A 17,282-nucleotide genomic window follows, 5' to 3' on the forward strand; every position below is an offset into this window, starting at 1 on the left:
GGCAACTTTTGAACTGCTCTACTAATTAAAAAGTTGCCACTTCTGGTAACTTTTGGCAAACTAAATCCCACAATCAATGAATTTATCATCCTTTATACACTGCCCAAACTTTTTGAGCCGTCAAAAGTTGCCGAAAAAGGCTACTTTTGGTTGCCGGATATTGCCACTTTTGGTAATTTCTGAACAGTCTATTAGTTTCCAAAATTGGATCTGTAACATACCTGCGGACCATTAGAGCGTGCCAGTGACCTTACACTCCCACAATGGCGGAATCTCGAGTGCCTGGTCAGAGGAAATACAAGAGGAAACCTAATGAGGTAAGATATACATTAAACGTGGTGTAACACAGTTATACTGAGGGCATAGCTACTTAATAGACGTTGTCGATCGGCCCCATTGTTCATACGTTCGAGTAGCGGCGATCACTTTTACAAAATCTATAGAGGAATGAATATTTCGGCTCTTTCCGCTTGTGACTACACGAAAACGATCAACTCTAGTTAATCTGAATATTTGGCATCCTCCATTTATAAGAGACTTAGCTAAGCTTAATAGCGGCTAGTTCTTTATAATTAATTACTAATGCAGACTCTGCACAGCTGGTTTGCCTAGGATGTAAAATCAACAATAGTGCAGTTCATGTTACAATCAATAAGACTATGTATGCTACAATTACTAATTGTGAACAAAAAGTTACAGTATGTATGTGTTACATAAAAAAAGTTAGCTAAAGTGCATATGTTACAATTACTAATTAGCTATTTAATTTTGTCGATGTCACTCAATTGTTACTAGCTTCCGTTCCTGAACATTCATAGAGACACTAAGGCCACCTCATTGTTCATTTTATGTTTCAGATCCTCCGCCAACGCTAATCATCGGATAGGCAGGTTATTCACTCTTCACTCTTCTTGAAGGGTATCCTTATTATTACTATTATTATTATTATTGTTAATTAGCAAAGCCCACTAGGGGCAACACGCTAATGAGCATTACAATCACATATATCACAGCAGTCTTAAATGTTTTGTGTCAATGTCAGGGATTTGTAGGGAGTTCCATTGAATAATTGTTCGAGGGGGGAAGGAGTATTTGTACACATCAACTCTTGTTTGCAATTGAGTTAACTTGAGAAGATTTTGGGCACGGGTGTAGGACACTGGGGTTGGTGATGGTAAGCAATGATCAGGTATTACTAGTAAGTTCTTGACAATCTTGAAAAGTAATGTGAGTCTAGCAATTGTTCTTCTGTTTTGAAGTGTAGCGGTGAGCAGCGAGGACAGGCTACTTGGGCTTTTCTTCCAGAGACCCTTAACCCCTAGCACTTGTAAGGTCTGTACAACGAATGAAACAGCAAATTATTGCTCGCAAGGCCACTACAATGAGATAACTTGTTTCTGACCAACCGCCCGCATCAAAATTTTCTTGTGCACATGTGAACTCATTATTGCGAGTTTTTTCACTTCTGTGTTGGTTCCAATGCTTTCTAGAGCATCACCAACCACTAAGGCACCATCAGTGAATGCTATATGAGAATATTAGCATTAGTACCGTGACTTGCCCTATGAGTGGGTTATTGTCTCTAAGAGTCATAGTAGCTCTAGTGTTGCTTTTGTCACAAGCCTGCAGCAGCCCCTCCCCTAATAGACTGATCAGCCTGCAGGCGCTAGCTATAATGCTGCAGCTTCTGCTGCTGCTTGTGCTTGCTGCTGCTGCTTGTACTTGCTGCTGCTGCTTGTACTTGCTGCTGCTGCTTGTACTTGCTGCTGCTGAAGATGTGCCATTCTGTGAAGGATGTGGTACATGACCCCAAGACTGCATGGTGAAGGTACTAACTACTGTGGAATCCTCTTAAAGGACTGAAATCCTTGTTATTGCTGTGCTAAAGAAGCTGAAGTTTGTTCGAATTCTGAAAACTGCATGCCAAACACCTAAAATTCTAGAATAAAAAGGTAGATCATTATTATTATTGGTTTTGTCATAGATTCTCTAGTGTAGCTATAGCTAGTAGCTACATTAAACTTCTGCAATTTATATGACTTAATAATGAGATAATGAGCCTGCTTGGATGCGTGATTCTATGAGAAGCTGATGAGAAACAAGTTATCTCATTGTAGTGGCCTAATAGTAAGCCTGCTTGGAGCATTGAACCTGGGATTCTAGCTCACTTATCAGTAGACTGCTGATGGTGGAGGGAGTTTCCACAGCAAAAATTGTCGTGTTTTGTTAAGGCAGCACTGAGCCATGACTGTGTAAAAGTCACATTTTCTTCTTCCTGTCAATGTATTCATGGTGTGGTGTGTTGCCTTCTTGGACCACTACTGTGCGTCTTGATAAGCATATAAAAGATCTCAAGAGCCAAAACTTTATCCCTCAAAATTTTGGATGGTGGAAATCCACAAAATAATTTCTCTCTAAAAATTACCACAATTATGGTAGGTATTTTAAAATCATAAGACAATGAATATGTTATTAAATGTATGAGTACAGACAATATTATGTTTGATCACGCAATGTATTATTGAATTGATGTAGTTGCACTGTTGTTAATAGTCTTGATCTGGAAATAAAGGGAAGTTTTGATTTCTCAGGCAACAACTACAGTAAACGTGGTTGCATGCCCTGTTGTACAGATGGATTGATTTTAAATACCATTGCAGCAACAGCTGCAATAGCAGAGACACCACAGTCCAATCCTCCCACTTGCTTGTAAAATGGCTTCATAGTGACCTTGAACTGTGAATCAACATTGAGCAAACTACCAATAACCTGTCGTGGTTCTTTGTGAACTGTGTCTGAATCATAGTTAACCAATTCTTTATGTTTATATCCCACATTGCTGGCTACAATCCATTGATCACCATGATCAAGTATGACCTACATTGATTATGCTCTTTCAGTTTAATAGATGATTTCTTTGACTGCAGCAGTGTTGAATGTAGTCCCCTCATATAAAGAAACTGTGCTTTATTAATGTGGCAAGCTTTGTTGACAAGAATACCAGACAACTTTTCTCCATTTAGGATACGTGTCTTCAAGTCTATTTCCAAAGTCTCAGTCTCATCATCTAGTTTTGGTCTTTTTGTCTCTGGTGAGTCAGTGATGATAATTGATTCTGAGTTTGATGATGCAAGAACTGAGAACTGCCTGTAGGTTGGTGGAAATCATTTTCAAGCTAGATTCACCATTCTGTAGTAGTGCATCCTCACCACAAAATGAATCCAGCAGGCTTTTGCAACTTTTCCAGCTCCTCTTCACACCCCTCAAAATGAAGGTTGCAAGGTACTTCCATTCCACCTTGGAGTAAATCATTACTGTATTGTTGGTGGCCAGTATTCCTACAATGAATAGATCCACCTTGCTGAATGAAGAGGGAGCACAACATGGATACTTTCCAATTACAGTAGCAGACTTAAAGACGGGATACAGTGTAGCAGTCATACACATTATCTGTTCTGTGCAAGCATGATAGCTCTTCACCAATGTATGCTTCCAAGGCAAAATCATGTACCAGGTTTGGTGCAAATCTGATATTCATAGAGCTGTGGATGATTATTTGTATTAAAAAGACCAATATTTTGTTATGCCTACAGGGTAAACGACGGGAATAACTTAGAATCGGTCTGTGTATAGCTTAATCATCAAAACTCAAAACTTTTGTGGTTGAATAGATATCGCAGAGAGTTACAAATCTGATTATATTTTAGTAATAATGCATAGTCATTCTAAAATTTATTACCATTAACATCATTGCAGCCTTTTCTTGGCGGTTCATAACTTCTTTCAGCCAAGTTTTTGAAGGGCGTACTTTTTTTACAGCTTGGTTGTTTTCACACAATAAAATAGTTTTCATTGTGAAAAAGTAAGTAACTTTGATGGCTGTACCAGGTGCTTGTACCTCTGTAAAATAAAATCTACACCAAAGCAGCCAAGTTGTGGAAAACATTACAAGTATCCTGTAGAGGGTTCATCTATGATAAAGTCACCCTGTAGAGAGTTCAGCTACAAGCGACCCTGTAGAGAGTTCAGCCATTAGGCACCGGCCTATTATGCCCAAAATTTTACCTATTATGTTTTTGAGCATTGCTCAAAAATTAAGCCTATTATGCTCAAAATTATGCTTTCAAAATCAAGATTATGCTCTAGAACTGACTGTTTTATTAGAGTATATCAGCCTTTCCTGACTGCTCTATTAGAATAAGTGACTGCTCTATTAGAGTATCTCGATCTTGTTTCTGCAAAGTGTGAATAACCAACAAAGAAACGGTTTAATAAGTTATATTACGTGTTTTTAAATATAAAATGCACTAATAATACTATTGGCAGTGAATATTTGTTTTCTTTCAGGCGCGCGTATTACGCATTCAATTAATTTTTCAAACATCTTCCCTATTCTGCTGGCATTATGCTTGATGCTTTTGGTCACCTATTATGCTTTAAATTATGCTGGCATAATCGGCCAGTGCCTATCAGCCATAATACAAATCAGAGAATTTAGCTACAAACAATTCACCCTGTTAAGAGTTCATCTATGTTACAAGTCACCCATTAGTACACTCAACTACATAACAAAAGTCACACTGTATAGAGTTCAGCTACAAACAAGTCACCCTGTAGAGTGCTCAGCTATGTTACAAGTCTCCCTGTAGAGAGTTCAGCTATGATATAAGTCACTGTGCATAGCATTCAGCTTCAAACAATTCTCTCTGTTGAGAATTCAGCTGTGTTACAAGTTGCCATACAGAGTGCTTAGCCACATAACAAGTCACTCTGTAGAGAGTTCAGTTACATTACAAGTTACTAGAGTCCAGCTATGGTACAAGTCACCCTGTAGAGTGTTCAGCTATGATACAGTTTTCTCGTTGAGAGTTCAGTTATGTTACAAGCCTCCCTGTAGAACTCTCAGCTATACAACAAGTTGCCCTATAGAGAGTTCAGCTACATTACAAGAGAGTTCTGTTACATTACAAGTCTCTCTGTAGAGAGTTCACCTACATTATATAAGCCTCCCTTCAGAGAGTTTAGCTATGTTACAAGTTACCTTGTAGACCGTTCAATATGAAAGCAATCACCTTTTTAGAACTTTTACATAACAATTATAGTTAAAACTAAACAGTTATATAGGCCATACTTTATCTTATTCCTGCATGAAAGACAACAACAGTAAAAAACTCCAAAGCAGGCCATAGTTGGTTTTTTGGCTTACAGTTACAAAAAGAAGTGATATTTATACCAAAACAAACAAGCTGTGAAAAGAGGGTGGCCCCCGAAAAGCCTGGGGGAGAAAAAAGTTGCAAAATCATAAGCCAGAAATGGCTTCAATGGATTGCCATTAGCAAAACCATATGTGACCTAATTTTGGAAAATCACCTATATGGGTGCACATGAAATAATTAGAATTTTCATGTTTAGTGAGTTACTATAGTCGGTACGTGTTCACCTGAGCCCCACCAAATATAGTAATATCAAAGAGGTGAACATATGCTCACTCCCAATGGTTTTGTACTGGAACAAGCATGTCTTCATGTTGTAAACATGTTTGCACGCCTGAATCGTCCATACTAAATGTATGGGATATTTTTAAAGCCTCATAACTCACTTCTTCTTGCCCGTATCAAAGCGCTTTTTGATGAACAGTTCCGGAATTTGAAGGGCTTCACAGTGCTACTAAATGTTTGAGTAGCTGGCCCTTGTAACAAGAATTATTAACAAGAAACGAGAGTTCAGGTGAACGTGAACAGACTATATTAAGAGGATGGTACAGTTTAAAAAATGTTTCAAGAATTTTCTTGTAATTTAAGGCATTGAGAATGGCTTACAATCATTAACAAGTAGATTTACACAGTAAATTGTGTTATTTGATCATTAAATATTTGGATGTCAAATGCACCCATATGGTTGATTTTCCAAAATTCGGTCACACTATATTTTGGTCTCCACTTTTGATTTTGCAACTTTTTCATCCTAGGCCACACCGTTGAGTTGAACTCTCTACATGGTGCCTTGTTTGTAACTGTACTCTCTATAGAGTGACTTACTTGTTGCTACATATATCAAGACACACGGTAGTGTGTCGTGCGGCCAAGAAAGCCGGCGACCACACCGTGAGTATATTAACAGGAAGAAAGAAAACAGCTTTTTCATGTGTGCATAGCTTCATGGTCCCTTCTCCAAAGCACACCATTTTTGCATTATAGCTGTCCCCCAGGTAGGGTACACCCACCTCTCAGCAAATTTGATTAAATTTGCAACAGCCATTTGCTGTTCAAAATTTCATTTTAATATCTTCGTTTATTTCTTCTTATGCCGTACGGGGGGGGGGCTACGGGGGCTTTGATTTCTTTTTGCACACTTTGCAAAAATTGCTATAAAATGCAAACGTGTAACTCAATCGCCTCGATATTTGGCACAAATGAAGAACGTGTAATGGTGGATTCACGTACCATGTTTGTTGTGAATCTGAGGAATATTCAAGGAGTTATGAGCATTTATTCACATAAAAAAGATCAAACTTCTGTCACGGCTACAGGGTAAACCGAGTATAGAAATAACTTGAAAATTGGTGTGTAGATAGGCTGATCATCATAGCAGTGCCTTTTGATAGTTTGAATAGCAATAGAGTCACAGCGACAAAGTTATAAAGCAAAAACCAAGCAAGTGTAAAATTGAGGGATCGAGATACTCTAATAGAGCAGTCACTGCAGGGTAAAAAAGGTGTGCAAAAAATGTTGAAAAAAAATTTACCAGAGTTTGAACCAGGGACCTCCATACCTAATACCTGCATCCTTAACCACTGAACCACTGCTACCTCGGCTGATCACCTCACTTAATTTCCGCTTTATAAATGAAATTTCTAGTTGAAACCTGCTTATAATCAAATGTTTGTAATTTCATAGATCTACTAATAGAAGTACTAGATTGTTCTAGAACATTCTATATATGTTCTATCAGAAGTCCTCAAAAAATGTGCATCTATTAGAATATTACAATAATATTATCAAATATTGAATTAAATCATGCAATGAAATACATTTATAAGCCTGTCTTCAATAATCATCATTGTATCTACACAGAAAAGAAGAAATGTGAGTAAAAACAAACCTCAAAGTCAGCCATAAGCTGGCCTTATAAAGTACAAAAAGAAGTGAAATCCACAAAAAAAACAGCCAAGCTGAGAAAAAATGGTGTGGCCATAAAAAGCCTGGATGAAAAAAAGTTGTGAAATCAAAGGTGGCGGCTAAGAAATGGCTGCAATGATGTTAATGCTAAAAATATTTAATAATGGCTGTGTGCATTGTTAAAACTTATTAACATTAACATCATTGCAGCCATTTCTTGGCCGCCACCTTTGATTTCACAACTTTTTTCAGCAAGCTTTTTAAGGCCACACCATTTTTTCACAGCTTGGCTGTTTTTGTATGGATATATATATAAACTCTTTGACAGCATGACTGAACACAGAGGAACACTTTATTTTTTACTGCACTATCAGTGTATCTTGATCATGCACTGGTTACACATACTGTAGTTTGTTTTTATATTACAAATCAATGGTTTTAAGTCTGATTTCTTCTAACCACTGAAAGTTCTTCTACAGTGATTGATCCACTTACATTACAATTTTTAGCTCATTCCCTGCAGCAGTTGTCTGGTAGGTATATGCCAACGAAGTTCTTATTGATTTATGAAACTAGATTGCTCCTGTTATATATGGTTGATATTAGGGCTGGGAGATAATTTAGATAAAAAGATAATCTAGATACCTAAATCACCTATTGTAAATTAGATAATGATTTTTATTATCGAGATAATAGTAAATCTTCGTAATCTAGTGTATATCAACCACAGTCAGATGAAAAACCTTTGGAAAGGTATTGAATTAAATGAGGAACAGATAAAATTTCTGACTTGATAAGGACTTTATGTCAACAAATATGTAAAACTGTGCTCACAATATTACATTATTATCGAGATAAAATTGTTGTCACTTATCGAGATATAGATTTTACTATTATCACACAGCCCTAGTTAACATATTTGTTATAACTCCATAACTGCATAATAGACTGGGTGAAGCTATACAGTGAGACAGTAGATGTTAACTCAAAGGTTAACTACTGGCCCTAACTCTAAATTATCTAGAAGCAAGATAATTAACTACTGGTCCATCCCCTCTATTTAAAAAATTGCTAGCTATCCTACTCCACTAGCTACGTATGTACTAAGGAAAGAATAGAAGAAGGTGGGCTCCACAGCACCTTGTTGACCCCTGTTACACACTTCAAGTAGTGGAGAAGGATGCCACTCCCTTTTTGTTGCCCACCAATGACCAGACTGTCCTGGTCATGACCCCATGCGATGGCCCTGCCCCGCCACCACCCTGTCATATACCTGTGCCCCCAGATGCCACACCCTGTGCGACTGCCCTTTTACCAAGTAAACGTATCTATATCTATCTATCTATCTACCTATCTATATATACCACACTTGTGGTTGAGAAAGTGCCGTGCTGTGGTATATAACTGATATACCATGGCAAACTGTGGTATATAACTGATATAACACGCTTTGTGGCTACACTTACCATATATGGTGTAACTTCACACATTCCGCGAAATCCCTACCTAAATGGTAAACAAGTCTCTAATAACAAGCTCCTAAATCAACCAACAATTATTCACCTCAGCTACTGCAATGATTTTTGATGAACTGTTGTTTCCTTCATGGATGACTCACTAATCGCAACTGGGTGGGCATGGCACTGCTAAAAGTCAAAAATGTCTGATTCGTCAAGAATTTCTACTGATTTTGATCTCCAGCAGGTACTGTTTCACTATAAATTGCTATCCATAATTGTTTCATCTACTGGGGTGTAGAATATAACAGTTATAACATGATTACTCAGGATATGACTAAATATACGCACTCTCACTCAAGCACTGTGCGCTCTCATGAGTCGTGCGCATATTTTAGTCATATCCCTCGTAAGTGTGTTATAACTATGAAATATATTTCTATATTTATTTATTTATTGATTGATTCTCGAACGCCCACGCATGTGTTTTTCGAGCACTGTTCCTCATTCTTAGTCGGATTCCAATCATATTAGTACCATTCAAATCTACGATTGAAGGCGAATCATTCAATCCGGGTTAGGTGTCAATTTACTAAACTACAGAAATACCCCTTTAAGCTAACAGAAGAAGCTACAAATCCATCAGAAACTCACTGGACCTTCATAGCATGTCGACAGCCATCCAAGTGTGCCTTTGTTAGATTGTGCCCTGCTCTGTAGTTCCAGACTGAGGAAAAGTAAAAATTGAAGCCATAAAATTTTCAAACACAAACTCCTCCTAGCTTTTCCCCCTAATCATTACAAACTCACTAGATGTACCTCCCGTCCAAATCATTGTGTCATAAGGCGGTTTTCATGCCTATTCATACTGGATATTCTTGAGTGTAGGAACAATTCCCTTACAAATTGCCATTAATTTTAAGTTTACGGAATAAGTTCACAGTATTCCGATACACATGTGTTGCTAATGGAAGACATATGACATCATTATCTAAAAGCTTACAAATAAAATCAATTGCTTTTTCACTATTTAACCAATCAGATCATGTGATCTGGTGTGTATGATATCATCTGGCAGTCACACCCACCAGTATAAAAGGGAGAGTTCTGGAGTAGGTGTGTCAAGATTTTTACCTTCCGCTACTTACCGTATTGCCAGCAAGGAAAGCTACAAAGAAAAGGACAAGAGTCTGCAATACACGTCTATCATTGTGAGCGATGAAGAACAGAATATTACGCTTAATTACTCTAATAGAATGCACATCTACCTTACCAGTTGATGAATTGTCATGAAGTTGCCACTACGGTTTTCAATGTCGGGAGATACATTTTCACCCCCTGATTAACTCTACAGGGACAGCTGAAACTTCCACTTCTCTGACCAGAAGCTCTATTCTGATTAACTCTACCCTAATAGAATGTACATCTACCCTAATAGAACACACGCGCTCTAATTGAGAAACCGCTGTTTGTAGAGTATGTGCTGGTATTGCGAGACAGTACCAATTATGGGTTCATAGACTTATAACAACTTCAATGGAAAATTAATCCTGCAGATTTAGGAAGAAAGGGGCAATGCAAAATCATAAATGATGATTATATGTCAACCACATAGCTAGCTGGTTGGATGATAATTTACAAGTGTAAATATCTTATCATTTAATGGGAACAGTTTTGCTAATAGTTTTTGTACTCCTTACTCAGACTCTAAAAACATTAGGTAAATAAAGATATAAAAATACATATACTGAGTCAACTAAACCATTTCATGCTTTCTACGATTCTTGGAGCAATTATCAAAAAAATCTATACCAAAATAATTTACATACAAACATGGTGTCTCATAATAGGCCCGAGTGTCTCATAATTTGCATGTGCTAGCTACAAAAAATACATCATAGAGTCTACTGCATGCTATAAAGTTTTTGAAAATTTAGGATAGTATACATGATGATTGCACTTTTACCTACAAGTAGTATGAGATACCAAACTGTTAGCCACAAGTCACAACAATACTTTTAAGTTAAGTGTCTCATATATCCCCTGAGTACCCTATGAAGGATTTTTTGGGCTATGCTGATACCTTTCTTCTGAAAGCAACTATCTAAAACAACTCTCCTCTATCCACAATATGTGAGTATGTTTACCTTCTTGCTACAGCCAATTAATTTGAATACTTATATACATGCAATAACAACAGTACATGAACAAATGGAACTTCAATTCAGTTACTCTAATAGAACACACACTGATAACAACATCTAAAATGGTTAATATAAACCACTATGCGAAACACACAAGTTGAAGTCAACAATTGGTGATGGTAAGTGATCATGCCTATGAGTAATCCACAAACCACAAATCAGCTTGCCAAGGCAAGCCTCCTATCACACTCAAGACAGTTTATTATGTTAGTTCATGGTACACCATCATCTAAATGAAGTAGCATTTTAAAGTACCCATAACTTTATGAATGAACACATCTTGATATGCCACCTTCATGAGGACTGTGTAGATGTTCGGGCACATAGGTCTCTGTGTATGTGACATTTTAAAGAGCCTGTAACTGGAACACAGTCATGTATCTTGATATGTCATCTTCATGAGTACTGCACAGATGCTCAGGCAGAGCAGAAATTTCAGTGCACAAGGCCAACTGACATTATTAAAACCATGACATCAGTCTATCTTTGTTTATGTGCCAGGTCACCAACATGTGACATTATTAGTGTTGTTTTAGTAAGGACTTTTAGTTTTAGTTATAGTCATAGTCAGCTTCATCAATAATTTTAGTTATAGTAATTTTCCTTAATTCCTTTTAGTTATTGATTTAGTTATGATTATATTCTTTTAGTTTTAGTTATAGTTTTAGTTAAAAATGTGAAAATCTTTTGGTTTTAGTTATCTTTCCCAATTCTTTTTAGTTTTAGATTTAGTTATGGTTATATTGTTTGTGTTGTTTTAGTTTTAGCTATAGTTGTGCATTAGAATATCTTTTGGTTTTAGTTATAGTTTTAGTTGTCTTTCTCAATTCTTTTTTAAAATTATTCTGTTGTTGTTTAGTTATCGATTTAGTTTTAGTTATAATATGGATTTGCTTTTAGTTATAGTTAACTAATACATATTTGTCTTACTAAAAGTACTTTTAGTTTTAGTTACAGTTAACTAAAACACTAGATATTATGGATGTTAGTGTGCAAAGAATTTATGCATGTTCATCAGTAGCTATGCCAAAAATCATGTCTTTGTTAGTATGTAATTATGTGATTAGTCTTCTATCAATTGTAATGCACAATAGCACGTAACATTGTCTTAGTATCAAGAGCATTTCGCACGTGTACAACTAGTAACAATTATTCACATACATAATATTTATTTTATTATTAGCATCGCTGACAATACACACAATCCATACCAAGTTACTACAGGAAGTCAAGGAAAGACTTCTATATCCTACTAGGAACTTATGAGCTGCCAAAGGAGCATGAAACTGAGTTCCATGACAAACCAAATTACATCACTGCATTTGTTTTACATCACGCGCAAATGGCGCTCCAGCCACACAAAGTAGAGACGAGTTTTCCACCATCGAAGAAGAGAAAGACCTCAAGGAAGACTCAGCCAACTTTACCATCGCCATGTGTCACTGGTCATGCATAATTTCAGTATATGGCTTCAAATAATGAGATTTTATTTTCCTTTTATGGAAGCTAATTGGTGATTGATTTGGATTGTGATGGCACCTGGCAGGCAGTGTAAGTTTCATGCTCCTTCCCCACCTTTGGCGGCTCATAAGCTCCTGATCCTACATGGATCACTTAATGAAAATAGTTCACAACCAGTCTTTAAGGAGAAGGTCCTAAGCTAGCAGCCAAGTTCAGGCAATGCAGTTTGTCATGGTCTGTCTGACAACATAAGAAGCATTGGTGGACATCTCCCCATAAGGACACACTTCCAGGGCACAGTTAAATAAGTGACATACCCCATTCCACCATCATTTCCTGCCAGAGAGAGTGTGGCTGACACTGTCCCCACTAATGCTGGGTGTCCTGCGGGAAGAAAACTGCCAAATGGGGAAGGCGGAGTAATGCTGAAAGGGTCATCACTAGATTGACTACTGGAGCATGAAATCAGGTTCCATGTATCCTGTGTCCCCCAAGCTGCTGACCCATTGCACACAGCTACCATCTGGCCTTCCAGTCAAACTGATACCATGCCATTCCAACCATCCACTATTGCAACTTCGCCACCGCCTCTAGGTGAGTAATCATAGGGGCAACCAGTTTAGGCCTCTTCTGTGACATTATCGCCATGTAGAGGGCAAAGCAATGGGACTAAATTCCAATGTCTGCCACCCTCCTGCTTCGATGTTGCAATGTGGTAGCCAGCCCCAAAATGCTACCTTCTGGTCTTGAGATAGCCGCTTTCTCCAAAGCCTAGATTATTACATTAGAGGGGAGCAGCTCTTCCAGCTCAATAAAGTCCAGGTCCCATATGTGCTGAGCCAACTTTGATGGGACTGTTGGCGGAAGTGCTGTCAAGAAGAAGGGCCTTTTGCCACCTTCCAAACCCTAGGAAGGAAATTTGACTTCTAGACTATACTAAGTGGTGTGTTGCTAGTTGCAGGTTCTGTTTGGTGATCTAAAGTGACACCTACCCGTTGTAGCTGGCTGTTGCTGGGCATCTGTCCCAACCTGTGGCCTACACAGAAACAACATGCAGATAGTACCTCAGCCGCCTTGCCCATCATCTGTTTACTGACTGCGGTCTGTTCTGTGGAGAACTGGGAACTTCTTTCTGGATATCTCAGTGGTCATTGTCATGGCACTGGGGGCTTCCTTCTGGTTATCACCATCACTCATGTCAGAGGAAATCACATAGATTGATAGGTGTCACTAGGTGATAATAACAATCTTGGAAACTGCTTCAATTGTTGCTGCTTGTTTGTGAACCTCACGTCAAGCACTGCACATGTGCTACTCCAGATAGCGCCCAGTAATGAATACTAGCAAGCCCCTGTATAGCCCATGTCACTACCTTATATTAACTCTGATTAACTAGGTTAATCTGCATGAAACTCCTGGCATGTTTCACGAGTATATTTATTTTGGGCTATGTGGATTTCGATAGTGGACCCTTAAAACAATGTAAGAATAACAACAGGGTACAGATAATGATGGTTGTTATACACCACTTTCACACCTCACTTCAAAGGGAAACAAGGTATATAAATGTCATATAGCATTGCTATCAGTGCTCAGGAATGCATTAATGAGAAACAGAGGTAGTATCATATAGTATGATAGTACTGTATAGTAGGGACCACAAAGATGTAGGCAGGGCCCACAAAAGAACATCATCCAAACTCAGTTTTCCTTGATGACGATGAGGCAGTATTGGTTAGGTAAAACTAAGCCCAAACAAGATTTCAGATTGACCCAAAATGCTTTCAACAAGTTGCTATGGAATTTAAAAAAGTTATTTAACAGAATTTTCTACTGACTGACTGACTGACTGACTGACTGACTGATGCCTTCAAACAAGCATAACTCGATAACGGCTAAGGCTACAGGCTAGTGTTGTTTTAGTTAACTATAACTAAAACTAAAAGTACTTTTAGTAAGGCAAATATGTATTAGTTAACTAAAACCACAACTAAAAGCAAATCCATATTGTAGCTAACTAAACTAAATCTATAACTAAAAAATAGCAGAATAATGTACTAAAGCTAAAACTAAAAAAAAATTAAGAAAGATACGTAACTAAAACTATAACTAAAACCAAAAGATTTTCTTATGCACAACTAAAACTATAACTAAAACTAAAACAATATAAACAATATAACCATAACTAAATCTATAATGAATTAAGAAGGATTACTATAACTAAAACTAAAATTATTGAAAAAACTACGTAGCTATGACTTAAATAATTTATTGATTTCTGTAAATTTAACAACCCATTGACAGCCTTTAATTATCAGGGACTAGTGACTCAATTTCCAAATTGCATCATACTAACCATGAATGCACAAATCTACTTAGTAACCATATCTACAGTAAATACTCACTAGAAACTAAGGAGGGTGACTATTGACTACGATTTTTTGTTTGCATAACAGTAGCTGCAACAAAGTCATCAAACAACTAAGTAAGAACTTTCAGCTCAAACAAGCAATGAAATCCCAACCAACTATTAATCCTATAAAGTTATCTTACACTCCAAAGAACCATTCTATACAGTTTACTATACAGTGTACTATACAGTTTACTATACAGTTTACAATACAGTTTACTATACAGTTTACTATACAGTTTACTATACAGTTTACAATACAGTTTACTATACAGTTTACTATACAGTTTACAATACAGTTTACTATACAGTTTACTATACAGTTTACTATACAGTTTACTATACAGTTTACTATACAGTTTACAATACAGTTTACTATACAGTTTACTATACAGTTTACTATACAGTTTACTATACAGTTTACTATACAGTTTACTATACAGTTTACTATACAGTTTACAATACAGTTTACTATACAGTTTACTATACAGTTTACAATACAGTTTACTATACAGTTTACAATACAGTTTACTATACAGTTTACAATACAGTTTACTATACAGTTTACTATACAGTTTACAATACAGTTTACAATACAGTTTACTATACAGTTTACAATACAGTTTACTATACAGTTTACAATACAGTTTACTATACAGTTTACTATACAGTTTACTATACAGTTTACAATACAGTTTACTATACAGTTTACTATACAGTTTACTATACAGTTTACTATACAGTTTACTATACAGTTTACAATACAGTTTACTATACAGTTTACAATACAGTTTACTATACAGTTTACTATACAGTTTACAATACAGTTTACAATACAGTTTACTATACAGTTTACTATACAGTTTACAATACAGTTTACAATACAGTTTACAATACAGTTTACTATACAGTTTACTATACAGTTTACAATACAGTTTACTATACAGTTTACAATACAGTTTACTATACAGTTTACAATACAGTTTACTATACAGTTTACAATACAGTTTACAATACAGTTTACTATACAGTTTACTATACAGTTTACTTACAGTGTGATCTATTCCACAGTTGTTTCTTTGTAATTTATTCTATTTTTGCTGTTGCACATATATGTCTGGAATAAAACAGCTGACTGTTGACTTTACGTGCATGTTTACATCAATGTATTTATTTACTTTTCAACTTGAAGAACAATTTAATTTGCCTAGCTATTATGAAAAATTACAGTTTGCACCTTTGCATCACAAATGTACACTAGTCTGGGAAGGATCTGGTTATCCCAGAAATGGGACCTCTATGGGTGTGTCCACTTCAGTACTAGCTCATTTTGCTATGAAATGTGTTTTACAAGTTATAGTGAGGTAAAGTTTATTCTATGAGTGGATTATGATGCCATGCCACCATATGGTAGCAGTGGCTGTTAATGGGTTAATCTTCTGAAGTCAGCAAGGTAGCATAGTAACAAAGGAAAGCGATAGTGAGTCATGAAAATATCATTATCATGACTTGATTTGTAACATGTTGATAAAATTTTGGACATTCAGATGTGGTTACTTCTGTAGGATGAGAAGGATATGATACAGACAGCAGCTCGCCGTGGTGACCTGAATAGGTTGCAGCTGCTCCATAATGGAGGAGTTGATGTTACTGGTGTTGTTGATCAGGTTAGTAGAGTAATTTACCTACGTAATTATCAGACAGGATGTTCCATTAGACACTACTATACATACGTAGAGCTGACAAACAGTATTAAATGTTTGATATTTTACACATCTTTACATAGGGCAAGGTTGTATGCATTTGTGTATGCATTTGTGCACTTTCACGGAAGCCTTCCAAACATTTATTTGGTTAATATATTCATAATATGTATTCATATTACAGCCATCACTATCCAGTGGACTGGACTACTGGACTGATGTTTTTGCATATTCTATGGTTGAATTTACCAAGTCTCGCTAATTAAGGCCCTGAGGGAACCTGCTTCCCACTACTTATTGCTAAATATGTGCAGTAGCAAAAATTATTAAGACAGTTTCACATATTTACCAAGTAGTAAGTGCTGTAGTGGTATAACAAAATAGCAAAATTATTAAAAGACAGTTTTCTCACATTCCACTGCTTGTATTCAACATTTAGTAGTGGTGCTCTTTAATCAGTTAATTCAACTACAGAGTGCACAAATTTAAATTCCAAAAGTATTATCAGTCCAGTAGTCCAGTCCACTGAATAGTGACGACCATATTTGTATGGGGGAGAGTGTCTCACTACCAGTAGTCTGTACAAAAGCACTATTACAAGTAGAGAAACAACACCTTACTTTTTTCTATATGATACAAAGATTTAACCTTAATTTAGTTCTATATTTCAGTAGAATAAGTATTCTTAAAGTGAACTTGACAGAATTAATGATAGCGTATAATATATCGAACTGTTGATATGTGTTAAATATGTGAAGTCGTTGCAATCTGTAGGACCTACGTGGTGAGGTGTTGATTCCCTATTTGTACTATGCTGGCAGTTTGACACTTCAACATACACATTATTATGGATTCTTGATAAGTATGATCAGATAAAATGATCTATTTACCACTTACGGATCATATATCAACCGTTATATACTTTATGG

General features: G+C 36.6%; 1 protein-coding gene across 3 annotated transcripts in view; it reads left to right on the forward strand.

Annotated features, from left to right (window-relative positions):
• The first annotated feature begins 92 nt into the window (after positions 1-92).
• Positions 93-17,282, forward strand: part of LOC136265810 (uncharacterized) — a 64,735-nt gene continuing 47,545 nt past the window's right edge. For 2 of the 3 annotated variants that reach the window (XM_066060727.1, XM_066060728.1), the window contains exons 1-2: positions 93-317; positions 16,216-16,317. In XM_066060727.1, the coding sequence (XP_065916799.1) occupies positions 264-317; positions 16,216-16,317 (156 nt within the window). In that variant the 5' untranslated portion in view covers positions 93-263. The remainder of the gene's footprint in view (positions 318-16,215; positions 16,318-17,282) is intronic. The other variant, XM_066060729.1, reaches the window with a different exon arrangement.

Source organism: Dysidea avara, chromosome 9 (assembly GCF_963678975.1).
Source record: "Dysidea avara chromosome 9, odDysAvar1.4, whole genome shotgun sequence".
NCBI lineage: Eukaryota > Metazoa > Porifera > Demospongiae > Dictyoceratida > Dysideidae > Dysidea > Dysidea avara.